The sequence below is a fragment of the Malus domestica genome, chromosome 16 (genome assembly GCF_042453785.1).
Source record: "Malus domestica chromosome 16, GDT2T_hap1".
Classification (NCBI taxonomy): domain Eukaryota; kingdom Viridiplantae; phylum Streptophyta; class Magnoliopsida; order Rosales; family Rosaceae; genus Malus; species Malus domestica.
Genome location: NC_091676.1, coordinates 9004518 through 9021447, shown reverse-complemented (window position 1 = coordinate 9021447; position 16930 = coordinate 9004518). Strand labels below are relative to the sequence as shown.

Here is a 16930-nt window from a genome sequence, read left to right as displayed (position 1 = left end):
TTGATTCAACCAAAATTCACATTTGCTAAACTTAGCATATAGTTAGTGTTCCCTCAAACTACTCAACACCAACTTCAGATGTCTTGCATGCTTAGCCTTAGACTTAGAGTATACCAGAATATCGTCAATGAAGACAATAACAAACCTATCCAAATATGGTTGGAATACTCGATTCAACAAGTCCATAAAAGCTACCGGTGCATTAGTTAACTCGAATGACATCACAAGAAACTCATAATGACCATATCGAGTCCTGAATGCGGTTTTAGGGACATCTTCATTTTTAATCTTCAACTGATAGTATCCCGACCTCAAGTCAATCTTAGAAAATACGCAGGCACTTCTGAGGTGATCAAATAAATCATCTATACGAGGCAATGGATAACGGTTCTTAATGGTTACCCGATTCAGTTGCCCATAATCAATGCACAGCCTCAAAGTTCCGTTTTTCTTCCTCACAAATAAGACTGGGGCTCCCCAAGGTGAAGTACTAGGCTAAATGAAACCTTTATCCACTAACTCTTGCAACTTGACTTTCAATTCCCTTAATTCAGCAAGAGCCATTCTATAAGGAGTTAAGGATATAGGATTCGTACCTGGAAGTAGATCAATAACAAACTCCACATCTCTATCTGGCGGCAATCCAGGCAAATCTTCAGGGAATGCATCCAAAAAATATCTGACCACACGAACATCCTCCACACTACTAGGAGCATCATCGTTCAACACCACATGAGTCAAATATCCCTGACAACCTTTTGACAACAATCTCTTTGATTTCATGGCTGAAATAATATCATGCCTCACCCCACTAGGCTCTCCTAAAAATGTAACTTCAGGTAATCCAGGGCAATAAAATGTGACTGTCTTCCCATAACAATCAATCTTCGCACGATTATAGTGTAACCAATCAGTGCCCAAAATCACATCAAAATCCATAATATCTAACGGCATAAGATTAGTCGGCATAATAATATCCTCTACTATCACTAGACATCCTGGATATACCCGATCCACAAAACAGCTATCCCCTCTAGGCATAGAAATTTCTAAATTATATCCTAGAGGTGTATGATGAGGTTATGTCACTTGAGCAAATGTATGAGAATTAACAGAATGTGTAGCACCACAATCAATCAACACTCTAGCAAAATGACCAAGAATATTTAACGCACCCATGATTAAATATGGATTATTCTAGGCATCTTGCAGTGACATGTTGTGGATACGTGCATGGTTCTGCTGTCGTCTACCGTGACCTCTGTTGGCATGAACACCACGTCCCTGCCTCTGCTGACTCGACTGCCTCGAAGATCCTGCACTACTAGTAGCAATCTCTCCCTGCTGGGGTTGTCCCCCTTGGTACCACTGAGATCCTCTGGTTGAATGTGGCTGATAAGACATAGATCCTCCCTGATACTGAGGGTACCCACTCTGATACTGAGGATCCTGAGAGTACTGCTGTTGTCCTGAGGTGTAGGGAGTGACGTCGCCCTGATAGTGGTAGGCACCTCCTCGTCCAGTCTAAGTATAACCACCAGATCCTGAAGTGCGCTGGGTAGGTGCAGGTGGTGGGAATAAAGGCTGCTGGGGTCTCTACTGACTCTGAGGGCATTGAGCAGCCCTATGACCCATCTGTCCACAAGTAAAACATCCATTGATGCCTCTCCTACACTCCCCAAAATGCCAATTATTACACATGCGGCATAAGGGAGCACCAGATCCACATGAACCACCAAAATCCCTCTGCCTCTAGAACCTCGAACCTCCAGTGAATCTACCACCTCTCCCCTGCATATTAGTACTAAATCCTTCGCTAGAAGAGCTGGAACTGCCACCACTTCTCTTAAAGTTCTGGGTCTTGCAGGGTCCCTTAAATGCTTGCCATTTTCCTTTGTCATCTCGTTTCTGGCCCCCATTTTTTGCTTCCTCATCTTCACTTTCACTAGGCATGTTCTCTGAGGCCTCAATCCTCTGTAAAATCTCATAGAACTCATGGTAAGAGGCACAGTGAGTCGACGTTGCTATGGAACGCCATTTCTTTCTAGTACCCAAACTGAAACGGCGAAGCATCTCTACTGGATTAGCAGCAACCTCCGAATCATATCTCGACAGATCCGTAAAGATCCTGTAATACTCATTAGCGGACATTTTTCCTTACCTCAGATGAGTAAACTCCTGTTTCTTAAGATCAATATATGCAGAAGGAATGAACCTTTTCTGAAACTATTCCTTAAACACTTCCCAGTCTACAATCTCTTCTGGGGTCATCTGGTAAGACTCATGTCTCCACCAGGATGCAGGCTGTTTTCCTAAAAACCAGGTAGTCGTCTCGACCCACCTATCAAAAGAAAGATTCCCCTGACTCTGCATCACCTGAAAGGTCTTATCCACATGATTCAACCATTTTTTCTGCCCCTTCATGACCTTCATTACCCATGAAGTGAGTCAACTTCAGATTATGAACTATCTCAAGAGGTGTCATCAGGGGAGTACAGAATGTTGTCTGAATGACAGAAACTATAGCTTCCCCTAATTGAGCAATATTAGATAAACTAGATTCAACTGGTTGACAGGACTCTCTACGAGGTGGCATAGTTCTAACATAAGACATCACAAGGATTAGAACATTCAAGAATTATACAGGACTGCTAAACCCAGGCTCTGGTACCAAACTGACACACCCCGACCGAGATCAAGGCGTGCTGGCCGTCACATGAGAGTGACGTAACCATGTGCACAGTACGGAAGCGATAAAGATAAGAAATATACGAATAATTAAAAACCAAATTACTAGAGTGCACTACTAAACAGAAAGTGATAGGAGTTAGTTACAACAGTGAACACTCCTATTCAGAGCATAAAGTCTAGGTGCAGTCCAGTAAGACAAGTACTAGTTATATAGTACCAGAAATGTCCTACTATTATTTAGATAAGTCAGAACTGCCGACGTCCTCAAGCCACCAACAGCAAGCTTACTTAAAACTTGGAGGGGCGCAAAACAGAAAACGTGAGTGGGTAAAAATAAATATTTTACAAAATCATTTCATTTATCAATATACTAACCGACATGTATAATTTTTCCCATAATCGGAATATAAGCATATACATATAGATGAAATCATATCAATTCAATTCATGCTTTACATAATCATATTCAAACATATATACCATGCCAATATATAACAAAGTAAGCAATTCAGGTAAAAAATAAATAAATTCATAGAAATATGATATGTTAGCCGGAACCCCTATGATAGTCTGTATGGCTGAATTCATAGCTCAAAATCAATCTAGCCGGAGTCACTACAATGACCTATACGGCAATATACTGCACATAAGTCGGAACCCCTATAAGGTCTGTACGACAAGATTGGGTGAATATAATTATGCTCAATTTTACTCTCTCATAATAGTCGGGCGATAATTCGCTAGTCACCTACGAGTCGGAACCATAAATAAGGTCTGTACGACAAAACTATGCACTTAAGTTGGATCCAATATATTACAGGAGGTGACGTAAATAAACAGGCATGTACTCCATATCTATGACTAAATCACAATCACCCTAGATGCAGTTTTATGAGCTCAACATCATTCAATCACATATCACATCATCAATGATTCACATAGCTAAACATAACTTACATGTGCCTCCACAGCACCAGATGATCAAGTATATAAATATATACTGAATATAAAAGCATGAAATGCATATTCAGAATATAAAAGCATTTGGCATATTATTTCAAAGCATATTTTCCTTAAAATGCATTTATGGGAAATATATCAAGTATATAAATATATACTGAAAACAAAAGCCCATTCACTGGTATGTCGACGGGTCGTAACCCCCGAGTCGCCCGTGGATACGCTCGTCCTTAGGATAAGTCTCACCTGTATGCGAATTAACTATAAAAACGTTATTTTAAAGCACATAGACAAAACTAGCTAATAACTCATCATACAATGCTCAATTTTGGTATTTGAATATACCATAGTGACCTACACAACCTTAGGATCATCTCCAAATTTTCAAATAAATTTTTAGACCTCTCACGGCCGCCACACTCCAACAAGAGCACGGCCATATGCGCCTTCATGTGCGGCCACGTGACACGCATACTGACGGCGTCAGGAATATTCTAGAGAATATTCCGTTAAACCTAACGGAATCTATCCAAACTAACTGACGGCGTTGGAATATTCTGTCAAAGTTAAAGGAATATTCCGTCATCCCTACCATTGAATCTCCGACGACCGTCGCCGGCGCCGGAAACTGGGTAAATCTTTGAAACACTTATTCTCCTTCGGTTCTTCACCATTTTTCATGAAATTTGAACCATTGGGAAGCTAACAACATGAAGAATCACGTTATACTAGTTTTAAGCCTTGAAATCCACTAGATTTTACCTGAGGAAGCTCGATAATCCAGTCAACTTTGAAAAACTTCGATCTCAGCCCTTCGACGTCCAAACTCTTCCAACGATCTACAATGAGCTTCCTTAGGACCTCCTAAAGCTTCCTACAAGCTTGAAATCCCCTGAAAATCGAAGAATAAAAGTTGCATGAACAGTGCATGGAATCGGGCTTTGTGGTTCTACATGAAATCGAAGGTAACCTTACCTATATTTGGTACCTTTGAACTCGCGAGGACCTTAAGAACACAATGGTACCATTTTCTTCCTCGATCTGTGAGGTTTGAGAGGTTCTTGGTCTTTGTCCGTACAAGGAGAGAGAGAGAGAGAGTGAAACCGAGAGAGATGAGAGGGTACGGGAGAGAGAAGAGAGAGAGTGAGTGTGTGTGGCATAGGATTGGTCAACCACTAAAAACACCATATCTTAATCCTAATTGGTTCCAAACAATTAGGATTTACAAATATTGACCCAAAACCACACTTAAACCACATTACACAACTAACGTCCAAGGGTGTTTTCGTCAATTCACGCCGTCGATAATTATATATTTGAGACGGGCTGTGACAATACCACCCACCCACATCAACATATATAAATAAATTTAAATGAAATTGTTTTGAATTTGAGAATTGAGAGAATCTTTTGGGTAGCTGGAGGATTCACAAATTGGTCAAATTATGAAACCGATCTAACAATCAAATTCGGTACAAAAAAAAGGACAATTACGTGATTTGCAACAATACCGACATCTTTGTTTTTGAATGTGATTCGATGCCGGGTAAAAACTCAATCGGACTAACTGCACCATTGATTTCAAAATTCAAATATTTCCTTCTCCTTCCTAACATTTTTTATCCACGATTCGTTTCGGTTCTAAAATCATAAACCTCTGCAGTGTACATCGATCAGGCATAATTAACTGAAACGCACCAACCGGGACAAAAACAACTGGAAGGGAAACACTGAAGCAGCGGACATTGATGTTTGCCGGAACAAAATGGTGTGGTTCAGAAATTCAAGTACATGAAACCCACAAAATGGCTTCCAAAACACAATCGGTTTTAATGTGGATAGCCACACATATAAACAAAACAGTCAAAAAAATACTCTCGCCCTTGTCAATGTTCTCCCAAGTTATTTGACAAGCACTTCTTCCCCGCACAGGATGCTCTTCTACCAGTTATTTGACAAGCAGTTCCTCCCCAGAGAGGATGAGGAGAGAAATAATGTACAGTCTCTATACTTCCTGAAACAAAGCATAAACAACAAAATCACACAGATAAGAAACTGGCATAAACTCAAAAAGCCAAAAAAATTCTATGAATCCCTGCATAACCATAAACTTAAGTGAAGAACGTCGGTACAGACATGTAGCACCAAATCATTCTATGAACCATAAAATAACTTGTAACTAACCTCAATCCGGAGATATTTCTGCGTTGAGGTGGTAAAATTAAGCACTTGCAGCCAATGAGGAAGCTCTGTAGCATGCTCTCTTTGCTGCACGAACAATATCTTCGACCTGTAGAAACAGATAACCAAGAAGTAAGTGGCACAGCCTATAACCAAGTCAATGGGAAGAAACCAGCAACTGAATGACTGTTGCACCTACTGACCAACAACAACGCAGTACCTATTTCATTGGAGAACTACAGGAACACACTTATAATGGATACAAACCATAACAATCTGGAAGGGAAACTAACCTGAGGAACAGCCAGTCGCTCCAAATTGGCTGCATAAGGCATGGGAACATCAGCCCCAGCAATTCTCTCAACCGGTGCATCAAGATAACCAAAGCTATCCTCAACAACAGATGCGCTGTTAAGAAGTAAACAATGTTAGCATACACGGTGTCTAAAAATCATTCAGCAGGGTAACATTTAATAGTAAATAGACGGACCAGATTTCAGCACCAACACCATGCTGAGGAAACCCTTCTTCAACTGTCACCAGTCTGTTGGTTTTCCTGACTGAATCATTGATAGTTTTCCTGTCGAGAGGACGAATTGACCGCAAATTTATGACCTACAATAACACAAATGGTCAATACCGTCTCTATTACTAAAGTACCATCAAGATTGTGCTGTTGCACAAATTTACCTCAGCACGGATTCCTTCCTTAGCGAGTATCTCAGCAGCCTGAATACCAAACAACAGAATTAATCCACTATTGTAAGGGAGGGATAGAGACTCTGACTGAAATCCAATGACTATAAACAAAAAATTTGTAAAAGTGGCTAGAAACAATACACTTATAACATCCCTCTAAGGCCTTTTTTTTTTTTGGTCTGTAAAATAAAAGGAAAGTGGGGGATTCCAGACGCTCTTCATGAATATAATGGCCTTTTTTTTAAAGAGATGAGTAATAGGCAAAAGACTAATGCAACGATGAAAAAATCTAAGCAACAAACCCAGCAACTTGAACAATACAAAAACAAAGATTTCACCCACGATTAACTCAAATAATCCAGTGAGTATCATCTACAGAGGCCCAAGCCTAGGATCATTCAGCCAACTCCAAAGCTAAAGCCTTTTGGGTCAAGGTTGAAGGTATGGGTACTTGCTGAGAGTCAAAATCAAGGTTTATTAGTTTGGTCAAGTATTATCAAGTGTCTAGTTAATTGGGTCTTAGGAAAATGCAGTGCCTTTAAAATTTTCTAGGAGTCTTCCTATTATTAAAGAGTTGTCTAGGATTTTGAAGTCTTTTCATATTTCTAGAAGTTCTTAAGTGTTATGATTGAAGCCTATAAATAAGCATATCTGCTGTAACCTAAATCAGTTTGGATTGAATGAAAATTTGAGTGTATCTTGGTACCTTGTTATCTCCTCTATCTTCTTCTAAATTCTTCTCCTCTTCCTTGTTTCTCTAAAGATTACAGCAAACCTAACCTGCTTTGTTCTCTAAATATCCTATTTCCTCAAATTTCTATCATTATCAGCCCACTATACGAAAACCCTGATCACCCACCCCTACTCTGTCCCGCATCACATATTCTCAACAGCAGAAAGGTCTTTATTGTCAAAGCTATGATCAATTTTCCAGGCAACTTCCATTTCAAATTTCCGGTCATTTTATCAAGTACCAATGAGCATATGCATGTATCAATCCAGCTCTAACTTAATATCAAATTACGTCCTATTGCATACAACATCCTGGCAAAGAGGGAGGTATAGTAAACAAACCTGTAGAGAATAGCCAACCATTTTTGAGAAAGCTGTAATAGTGACATCCTTTCCTTCTCTCTCAATCTGTGTTTAATTATATAATAATGAGAAGGCAATCATCTATGGTAGAGAACATAAAAAGTTGGAAATCTGAGTGGAATCAACAATCATTTTCTGATAGCATTCCATTAGCTGATGATCACCTTAGCTTTTCCAATTGGGAGGCAAAAACTGGAATCAAGAACTTCAGCTGAAATGGGAAATGACTCACCATATCTGAAACAGAAAATTGAATCAAGATCTTAATGTTTCACTTGATAACAAACACTAGCATCACAATATCCTTGCGGTGGATTACTTACAATATCTCATTTTCAAGGAAAACAACAGGATCAGGGTCCCTGATGGCAGCTTTTAAGAGTCCACGAGCATCTTCAGACGAATAAGGAGTCAAAACTTTCAACCCAGGGCAGGTTGCATACCATGCTGCATAACACTAGACCGACAAGCATATCATAGAATTGTCAAAATTCATTCGCTATTCACTTAGAAATGAAGGCTAAATACGATGTGGATGTGGGTAAATGATAGATCTGGAACAAACAAAGGGTAACATATGAAAGATGGCAATGTAACAAAGTATTAAATAGACTTTAAAGAAAGGGCGTGAGGAACAATACTTGAGAATGCTGGGCACCAACACCAGCAGCAGCACCGTTTGGTCCTCTGAAAACAATGGGCACATTTATTTGGCCAGCAGACATATAGTTTGATTTTGCAGCAGAATTGATGATGTGGTCAATTGCCTGCCATGAACACCATAACAGAATCCTTTTAAAGAAAAATAAATTCGACCAACTGGTCTAGACAGATGACAAGAATCTTCGGTTAGCATTTAGATGGAACTTTCAGAGCCAGTGCCAAGACATCAACCACTGACTATAACATTAAAACTACGGTATAAAAATTTTCCAAAGATTATAACCAAAAAAAATTCTCAAACCTGCATTGAGAAGTTAAAGGTCATAAACTCTATAACAGGTTTCAAACCATAGTAAGCAGCACCAACTCCAATCCCTGTAAACCCAGCCTGCAAAAGGTAGAAAAAGAAATGAGATTAGCAACTACTATCAACTACTAACACTAATGTATACAAACGAACCGGCCCAACAAAGCCTCAAGGCCCTCAACCTTAGAAGACACGTAGATAATAGGGAAGAACATTCATGATTTTACTCGAGCACAGATAAAAGAGAACTAGCACAGCACTATAAGTAATATGACTAACCTCGGTGATTGGGGTATCACGAACCCTGTCAGGGCCATACTTGTCCAGAAGTCCTTTGGTTATCTACATGCAATGGAGGACAAAAGGAAACTGTTAGACACATGTATGCTCACATGAGTTCTTATGAAGATAACACAACAAATAAATAAATGCATTTCTTCAGTAAATAATTCTAACCTTGTAAGCACCTTGATATTCCCCAACCTGCATAACAGAAAGAGCAACCATCAAGGTTATGAAAAATAAATTCTGTTGGTTTCTCAAATCACAACAAATACAACCTAAACCCTAAACCCTATACATGCATCCTCACCTCTTCACCCATCAAAAACACTTTTGGGTCCGCGGACATTTCCTCATCGAGCGCAGAGTTTAGAGCATCCCTCACTGTCATCTGTGTGCATATTTTTCATTTAAAAAAATATATATTAAATGCCTACGAAAATATAAGCTTCTTTACAGCGACATATAAATGGGGAAAAAAATAGTGAAACTTGAAACTTTAGCATGATTGCAACAAACATGGACAGAAAACCAATCCCCCGAAATCTGGGAGTTTAATAATACAGGTTTTTCTCAATTATATGAACAATAAGAAAAGGTGAAAATCCAGAACTAACATTACCTCTTTCGCCGAAGATGCTAAACCCCTCATTGCCGACGTGGCGGGGCGGATCCTCTGCCCCAAAATCTGAACCATCACAAAGATTAGGCAGTAAATCACATAATAATAAATTAATCAAGTGTTTTATATAATTAAAGTTCATCAATTGCAGAAGTACAGGGTGTACCATAGCTGATGAGCTTCCAGCTCCCACTTTTTGCCTTAAAATTCCCAACATCTTTGATTCTTTCACACAAAATTACACTGAACGCGAAAATAATCGAAAAAAAAAAACCCGATTTAAGAACTGAAAATTTCAGTGAAAGCATTGAGAGGGATGAGGCGAAATAACAAATGATTTACTGGAATTATAGAAATAAAAAATCAGATCAAAATTCGGACAGAAATGAATAATGGGGATTAGGGATTTGGGAGAAAGGCGAACCTGTTTGGCGGATTGGAGCGGGGATCGGATCGACGATGCGATGTGTAAAAAATGAGCGTCGGGGGAGCGGAGCAGCAGCAGCCAACACTTTCCTTCAATCGCTTAATACTATTCAATATTTTCGACTTTTTATTTCCTTTGTGGCTGGTTGTCCCTCTTAATTTATTTTTTTTTTATTTTATTTTTTTTACCAAACCAGCCACTCAAATGGAAAAATATTGAATAGTATTAAGCAATTTTGTTGTCCTTCATTCCATTTCACTGATTTGTGGCTGGTTTGGTTAAAAAAAATATTATGAGAGACAACCAGCCACAAATGTAAAAATTAAATAACACAATTTATCTTGATTTTCCTTGCTGGCATCAAAATTAATTACCAAAGGTAAAAGCGTAATTGTGTAGGAATATAGGGTTATAAATGAACGACAATCTTCGTTGGCTGTTTGAAACCGGACACGTGGAGGCGCAGACAGCCGTGAAAAGCACAGGGAGTGCTTTCAAATTGATCGTTAATGTCAGCTAGCAGCGGTACACATGCCAACAGGATCCTCCAGGTTTTGGAAATTCGTAAATCATGTACGTTTATCGTACATTATATAATCAGTTTTTATCAGCTATTATTTATGTTTAATTTTAATAAATATATTTAAAATAACTTTTAACTTATGATGTATGATGAACGAACACAATTTACAAATTTTCAGAATCTCACAAGAAGATCCAGATTCGTACACATGCATGTTGTACATCTGTACACATCCGTGCAAAGTGCACAATTCAAATTTTTCAAAAATTAATAAAAAGAGAAAATATAAAATTGTTGTTAAAATTGTTGGTGACGACCTTCAGTTTTCGTTGCTGATTATATCTTTAGCCATTATTTTCAAAATAAATTATAGTAATGGTCATTCAATTTTAATCAAATTTGAGTAATGATCTCTTAATTAAAAATTTATTATCATTGGTCTCTTAACTTATCAAAATGTGTAGTTATAGTCATTTTCGTCAACTTCGTCGAAATTTTATGTTGGAATAACTATTGCTACAATTGGGGCCCCTCAACTCATCAAAAGGTGTAGCTATGATCATTTTCCTCAACTTCGTCCAAATTTTGTCAAAATGAGTTATGTTGGAATGACCATTGCTACAATCAGGGTCCCTCAACTCATAAGGGGTGTGCTATCCACACACCTCATTTTACTTCTCACACACCCCTTGATAAATTCTGTTCATTGATCTTCTTCAATTCATCTTATCGGACAGCCAAAAATTAAAAAGGTGTGTGAGAAGTAAAATGGGGTGTGTGGATATTACACCCCACTCATAAAACATGTAGATATGATCATTTTCGTCAACTTTGTCAGAATTTTGTTAAAATGAGTTATGTTGGAATGATCATTACTACAATTGGATTAAAACTTGAGGGATCATTGCTCCAATTAAGTTAAAATTTAAGGGATCATTTCTCTAGTTGAATTAAAGTTGAGGGACCATTGCTCAAATTGGGTTAAAACTTCAGGGACAATTTCTCTAATTGAATTAAAGTTGAAGGACTAATGGTAATTGATTTTTAGTTGAGGGACCATAGCTACACGTTTTAATGAGTTGAGAGACCAATGGTAATGAATTTTTAGTCAATAGATCATTACTCCAATTAAGTTAAAATTACGGAACCATTACTACAATTCACTCTTATTTCTAAGTAACTATTGCTGGAGAATGAGTTGTGACAACTTAAATATATGAGACGTACTTGTATTAAAGAGGTCATTAACAATATGATCAATAAAAGTGATTCAAGTAAGCAACATTCAAATAAATATAACGTACATATCCATTTAGTCTGTTTTTTTTTTTTAACAAACGATATTATCTAAACTAAGTGGATGAGATGAGTTTAGCCTCACAATGAGTTAACAATAATGTGGTTTAAATGTGTCTTTGTCAATAATCGAGCGCAAGACCTCTCACTTATAAGCGAAAATTCTATTTGAAGAAAATATCTTGATGGTCGTACAATGTTGATTGAAAAATGTACACTGTTTCCTAAAAAAGAAAGAAATTGTTATCAACACTTCTAAAATCTCATTTGGCTCTCCAAATTTTCTATAATTAGAAAGAAAAATACATTTGTGAGGAGTGTAGAATGAGATTTTTTGAATGCTATTAACAATTACAAAAAAGAAAGGGACAAATTAATATTTACAATTATAGGGGCATGGGGTAGGCTGAGTTCTTCTCCTAAAGGAAAATGAAGGAAGGTAGGTAGGAACCGTAGGGTGGTGACAACGTGGATTCAACGACCAAGGGAAGCAACTGTTCTATTAATAATACTTGTAAATAAATAAAAACTTTTTAGCCAAATTGATCTATAAAATTTACATAATTTCTCATTTTAGTCTTTGAGATTTAAAATTAATATAAGTGGTTTATGAACTTGTCAACCGTCAATCATTTTGATTATTCAGTGAAAATCTCCGTTAAATAAGGACCTAAACGACAAAAATGCCCTCATATTTTGTCAAACGATTTTGGCCTATTGTTTATTAAATTGAGAGTATTTTTGTCATTTTGGTATTCATTAAAGAAATATTTTTTTACGGAATGACTAAAATGATTGATAATGCACAAACTTAAGAACCGTTTTTATTTCAAATCTCATAAACCAAAGTGATGAACTATGTCATTCTCATACACCGTTTTAGCTAAAATATAAATTAATAAAAAAAAAATCAAAGAGTTGTTTTGTGGCCATCCAAAGTGGAGCGAATCTTTGTCTTCTTACCCCAACTTCACCTAACTGCTGTTTGTTTGACTCTAAATAAACTCGAACGGAAGTCCAATTTTGACTTGCACAACTCAAAGATATTTAGTTTAATTTCCAATTAGACATATGAGGAAAGTATGTTGATAAAAATGTGGCCCCTTCTATCCTGAAAATTAAATGAAGACATATTAGAGTCTAAAAATCCTCCACGTAAATCGGTCGACCTACACCACAAGGACAAGAACTCTAGAAGATATGAATACCAAACTCCGAATTTGGAACAAACATGTTTTTCATTTTGGTATATGAGACGCGCTAGATCTCAAGATTAAAACAAAACATAAATGAATTTAGGTTTGGGAACCAACACAATATCTTTTTGCATCAGCTGATCCCCGCCGCAAGAATGGCTCTCAAAGGGCGAAGCCACACTATGGTTGGAGTCAATTGTAGCCAACCCTTATAGGCATTCATAGCTCCGCGGTTGATTGCAATTGCAAATATTTTACATGAGAGTTTCTTTGAGGAAGGGAAAATCACATATATAAGGACTTGTTTGACATTTTTTGCTTTAATCTTTTATAATGATATCAAACAATGAAAATTAAATACTAATGAGTAAAAACGAAATGTTTATCGACCGAACATTGAATTAAACTTAGGGAACTTTAACGAAAAGCACATGGTATTGTTCACTGTAACGAAAAACCACATTTTTACACTAAAAAGTCAATCCTGGTACTATTCATTTTACCCTTTATTTTGTCCTTATCATTAAAACTTAAAGTTTTCAAGCCTTTTTCATTAGTTTTCCTTTAAACTTATTCACGAGTATAATCAAACTCAAGTCAGAGCCCATAACATTTATGAAATGAAGCCACAGGCCCATGACCCAAGAGCCCGGTGAGTCAGCTGTTAACAATCGTCAAACAATTACTTATTTAGTAATTAGGGAATATATTTTCAACTCGACGGTTTGGCCGAGTGGTCTAAGGCGCCAGATTTAGGCTCTGGTCCGAAAGGGCGTGGGTTCAAATCCCACAGCCGTCAATATGTTTTTTATTATTTTTTGTATAACCATAGACTTTTATGCTGATTCTAACTCACCACTCTATTTTTTATCACCATTTAAGCTAATCGCAAGAGCTTAGCAAACAATCACTCTCAGCTAAAGAAAATACATCACCATACAACTTTTAGCACTACTAGTTTTGGATGGAATGATGAAGTGGGACATTTTAAGTTCAAATTACCTTTCAGTAAAAAATGACGCTAACAAACCTAGTTGAATCTAATTAAGAAAGAACAATTTATAGTTAAACGATGTAAAACAAATTTCTTTCTTTATTTTTCTTTGACATGAACAAAAAAATTTCTAATTAAATGGGCTAATGTGATATTTCGTTAGTGATTATGTCACATGAATCATAATTTCATATTTTTGTGGAAAAATAAATTTCACACACCATTTTTATTCTTTGTTAATTCTAGCATTTTGGTATAAGAAATAAAAAATAATCATAACATATAAATAAATATGCGTGTGTAGAAAACGAAAAGAGATGTATGTAAATCATATTTCTGAGTATTTTAAAAGATCAGAGCCCTAGTTGGGATCCAACCTAAATGGGCCAGATTGAACCATATTGAGCCCAATATCCGAAAGAGTAAGTAAGCCCAAATATTGTTTCGAAAGTGTAATGGATCAACGAATCCAAGAGGAGATCCAAAACAGAGTGCAAAAAGAAGGGGAGGAGAGAGAGAGAGAGAGAGGAGAGAGAGATGGCGGGTGCGTTTTGGGGGACGCGAGTGCTGGAGATAGTGAAGAAGCACGACTCCGGCGGTCTTGTTTGGAAGAGAATAAAGCTGACCACCACCCGTAAAGCCAACGCCAAGAAGCGCCTCCTCCGCGTTTGGCAGGTTCTCTTCTCCCTTCTTACTGTTCCATATCATTTCTGATCTGTCAGCCTCTGATTAGGGTTTTAGGGTTTAGGGTTTTACTGAATACTTGAGATTTTGGAGCTATTACTTGCTTGCAATCGGATTATTTGATGTGTAAAGTTATGTGGCGTGTAAATAGTAGTGCATAAACCTCAGCATTTGGTGAAGGGCTGTTGATTTTAGACATGTGAAAACTGAGAAATTCCCTTTTGGGTTTTCTAAATCATTAGTTTCAACATAAAAATAAGAGGAAGGGATTGAGTATTGGATTCATTGGAGTAGTGGTATCCTTTCATATTATTCATGTAATCGTAATTTCTGGTAGATTAACCGGGTGTAATAGATGAAATTCCCTATGAAGGAAACTGTGTGATGTATATGCAAAAGCTTGTTTGTTCGAGTCATTGAGCTTAAACATGATTATCATCTAATGTGATCCCCCTAATACCAGACTGATTGTTTTTCCTTGGAATTCTATTTTCTTCAATCATCTTTGGGACCCTAATTATCAATCATTGATTCAGTCTAATTCCATTGTGGCGTTTTTGGAGGTACCGAGGACTTATGCTACATTAGTAAGACATGCTTTACAAAACATTATATAGAGGGATTTTAAATGACTAGATGCAGGATTTATATATGCTTACTTGAAAGGAGTCATTTGAAAGTTCTTTGTTTAGCGGCTTTGAAATGATCATGTAGTGCATTTCAAACCCTCTATCTAATAATTTGTTGTGCATTTCTTACTAACATAGCTTAAATTCCATGGCACTTGGAAATCCCTCATCCAGACACACCATTGTAGTTTTTTCGGGTTATATAATATTTATTCAATGAAAAATGTCAAGTGCAGGTTTTGGCTGCCTGTGGAGTCTATTCGGTACCATATGGGTCTTTTCACCTCTTATAGAATCGTACCCATTTCAGTCATAGTCTACTTGCATGGTCTAATCCATGTGCTTATGCCTTTACCATCTCCCTCTAGTATCTGCTTCTGTTTACAAGAACATCAGGTTGTGGGTTGTTCCATGAAGAGCTACTTCGTATATATACATCTAGATGAAAGCACCACTAGAATATTGATATTGCAATGTACTTATGGAGTGTGTCTGATACTTGTACACTCAAAATTCTGTGTTGGGATTAATGTTGTGTCACAAAATTGGGTGATCTTCTGTTAGACTAGACTGATATTGAACTTCTGGAAATGCCACTTTCCTTGCAGAATGAAGCTGTCCTGAGGGCATGTGCAGAAACACCTTCACAGTCATCTGGTGCTGCTACTGTTGGAGTGTCTGAGAAAGAAAACACAGGTAGCCAATAATGTGAGTAAGGAAGCTAGGCAAACCTGGATGCATTAGTTCAGGAATAGCAATGCTATAAATGTCAACTATTTGTTATAATCTTCGACTGAATGCTATCCTGAACTTCCATTTTGATCTTTCTATTTCTAGAGTTGAGCATTAAAGTCCTGGACTGAAAACGATTGTGGTCTTGTATAACATGGATAACTCCGATGATCAATAAGACTATTCTGTATTGCTTGTTGTCAATGTGTATCTCCAATATGAACCTTATTGGTTTATGGTAGCTGTATTGCCTGGTAAGACTGTGTCTCTAAGCACATCATTCAGTAGTCAATGCCAAAACTAAACTAGCCGTAAGCTGAGATTGGCTGTCGGATTTCAGGACATCTTAAGTTATTTTACTTTTAAAACTCACGAAATGACTATTCTTTATGGAGGAAATATCTCTAGGCCTACTGTAATGTTTACTTCTAAATTGTTTGAAGAATTAGGAATTTTATAGTCGAACAGTATCCTTTAGTGAAATTGCATCAGCAAGTTATCATTGCTAATGAAAAGTCCGACCTTGGTTTGTAGGGCTGATGGAATTAGGTTATCTTTTAGGGAGGGAATCTTTGCACTCCCAAACATGGGATAATACTGAGCTTTGTCATAGGATGTTGTGTGGTCCATGTTTTTGTGTATAAGCTAACTGATATGCCTACTGATGAAATGTGGACACAAAAAACGCCGAAAGACGGGTTGAAAAATCCTTCACGTTCCCAACCCCTTCTGTACTGTCTAGTACCCTTCAACATCGGAAAACTTAATTAAATTAGTTCATTTTTCGTTGTCTGCATATGTCGCTATTAACTCATAGAATATGACCAGAGATGCTTGAGGCCATTCATTGGTGATGAGTTTATGGTTTTCACACGCAACCGTATATGATTCCATTACATGAGCTTGATGCTCCTCCATGGAAGATCTTATGTGTGTTCAATATCATATG

At 37.3% G+C, this 16930-nt stretch overlaps 2 protein-coding genes and 1 non-coding gene across 3 annotated transcripts; 2 read left to right on the top strand and 1 right to left on the bottom strand.

Annotated features, from left to right (window-relative positions):
* Nucleotides 1–5368: 5368 nt before the first annotated feature.
* Nucleotides 5369–10225, bottom strand: LOC103403207 (pyruvate dehydrogenase E1 component subunit beta-1, mitochondrial-like). Its single transcript, XM_008342037.3, has 16 exons — nucleotides 9925–10225; nucleotides 9667–9743; nucleotides 9501–9566; nucleotides 9189–9269; nucleotides 9053–9079; nucleotides 8876–8938; nucleotides 8591–8677; nucleotides 8268–8393; nucleotides 7950–8083; nucleotides 7791–7863; nucleotides 7606–7671; nucleotides 6523–6561; nucleotides 6323–6447; nucleotides 6126–6240; nucleotides 5836–5941; nucleotides 5369–5665 (listed from the first exon to the last, which is right to left on the bottom strand). The coding sequence occupies exons 2-15, from the start codon at nucleotides 9715–9717 to the stop codon at nucleotides 5873–5875; spliced, it is 1122 nt and encodes a 373-aa protein (XP_008340259.1). The 5' UTR covers nucleotides 9718–9743; nucleotides 9925–10225; the 3' UTR covers nucleotides 5369–5665; nucleotides 5836–5872.
* Nucleotides 10226–13661: 3436 nt separating this feature from the next.
* TRNAL-UAG (transfer RNA leucine (anticodon UAG)) lies at nucleotides 13662–13741 on the top strand. Its single transcript has one exon. It is a non-coding gene; the product is annotated as a tRNA-Leu (tRNA).
* A 652-nt stretch (nucleotides 13742–14393) lies between these two features.
* On the top strand, nucleotides 14394–16185 carry LOC103403206 (uncharacterized). Its single transcript, XM_008342035.4, has 2 exons — nucleotides 14394–14611; nucleotides 15858–16185. The coding sequence occupies exons 1-2, from the start codon at nucleotides 14474–14476 to the stop codon at nucleotides 15954–15956; spliced, it is 237 nt and encodes a 78-aa protein (XP_008340257.1). The 5' UTR covers nucleotides 14394–14473; the 3' UTR covers nucleotides 15957–16185.
* Nucleotides 16186–16930: the final 745 nt, after the last annotated feature.

Coding starts and splice junctions, on each gene's coding strand:
- LOC103403207 (XM_008342037.3), bottom strand. CDS start 9,717: ATGTTGGGAATTTTAAGGCAAAAAGTGGGAGCTGGAAGCTCATCAGCT. Junction 8,939..9,052: donor AATATCAAGGTGCTTACAAG/GTTAGAATTATT, acceptor CATTGCATGTAG/ATAACCAAAGGACTTCTGGA. Junction 8,084..8,267: donor TTGGTGCCCAGCATTCTCAA/GTATTGTTCCTC, acceptor TTGTCGGTCTAG/TGTTATGCAGCATGGTATGC.
- LOC103403206 (XM_008342035.4), top strand. CDS start 14,474: ATGGCGGGTGCGTTTTGGGGGACGCGAGTGCTGGAGATAGTGAAGAAG. Junction 14,612..15,857: donor GCCTCCTCCGCGTTTGGCAG/GTTCTCTTCTCC, acceptor CTTTCCTTGCAG/AATGAAGCTGTCCTGAGGGC.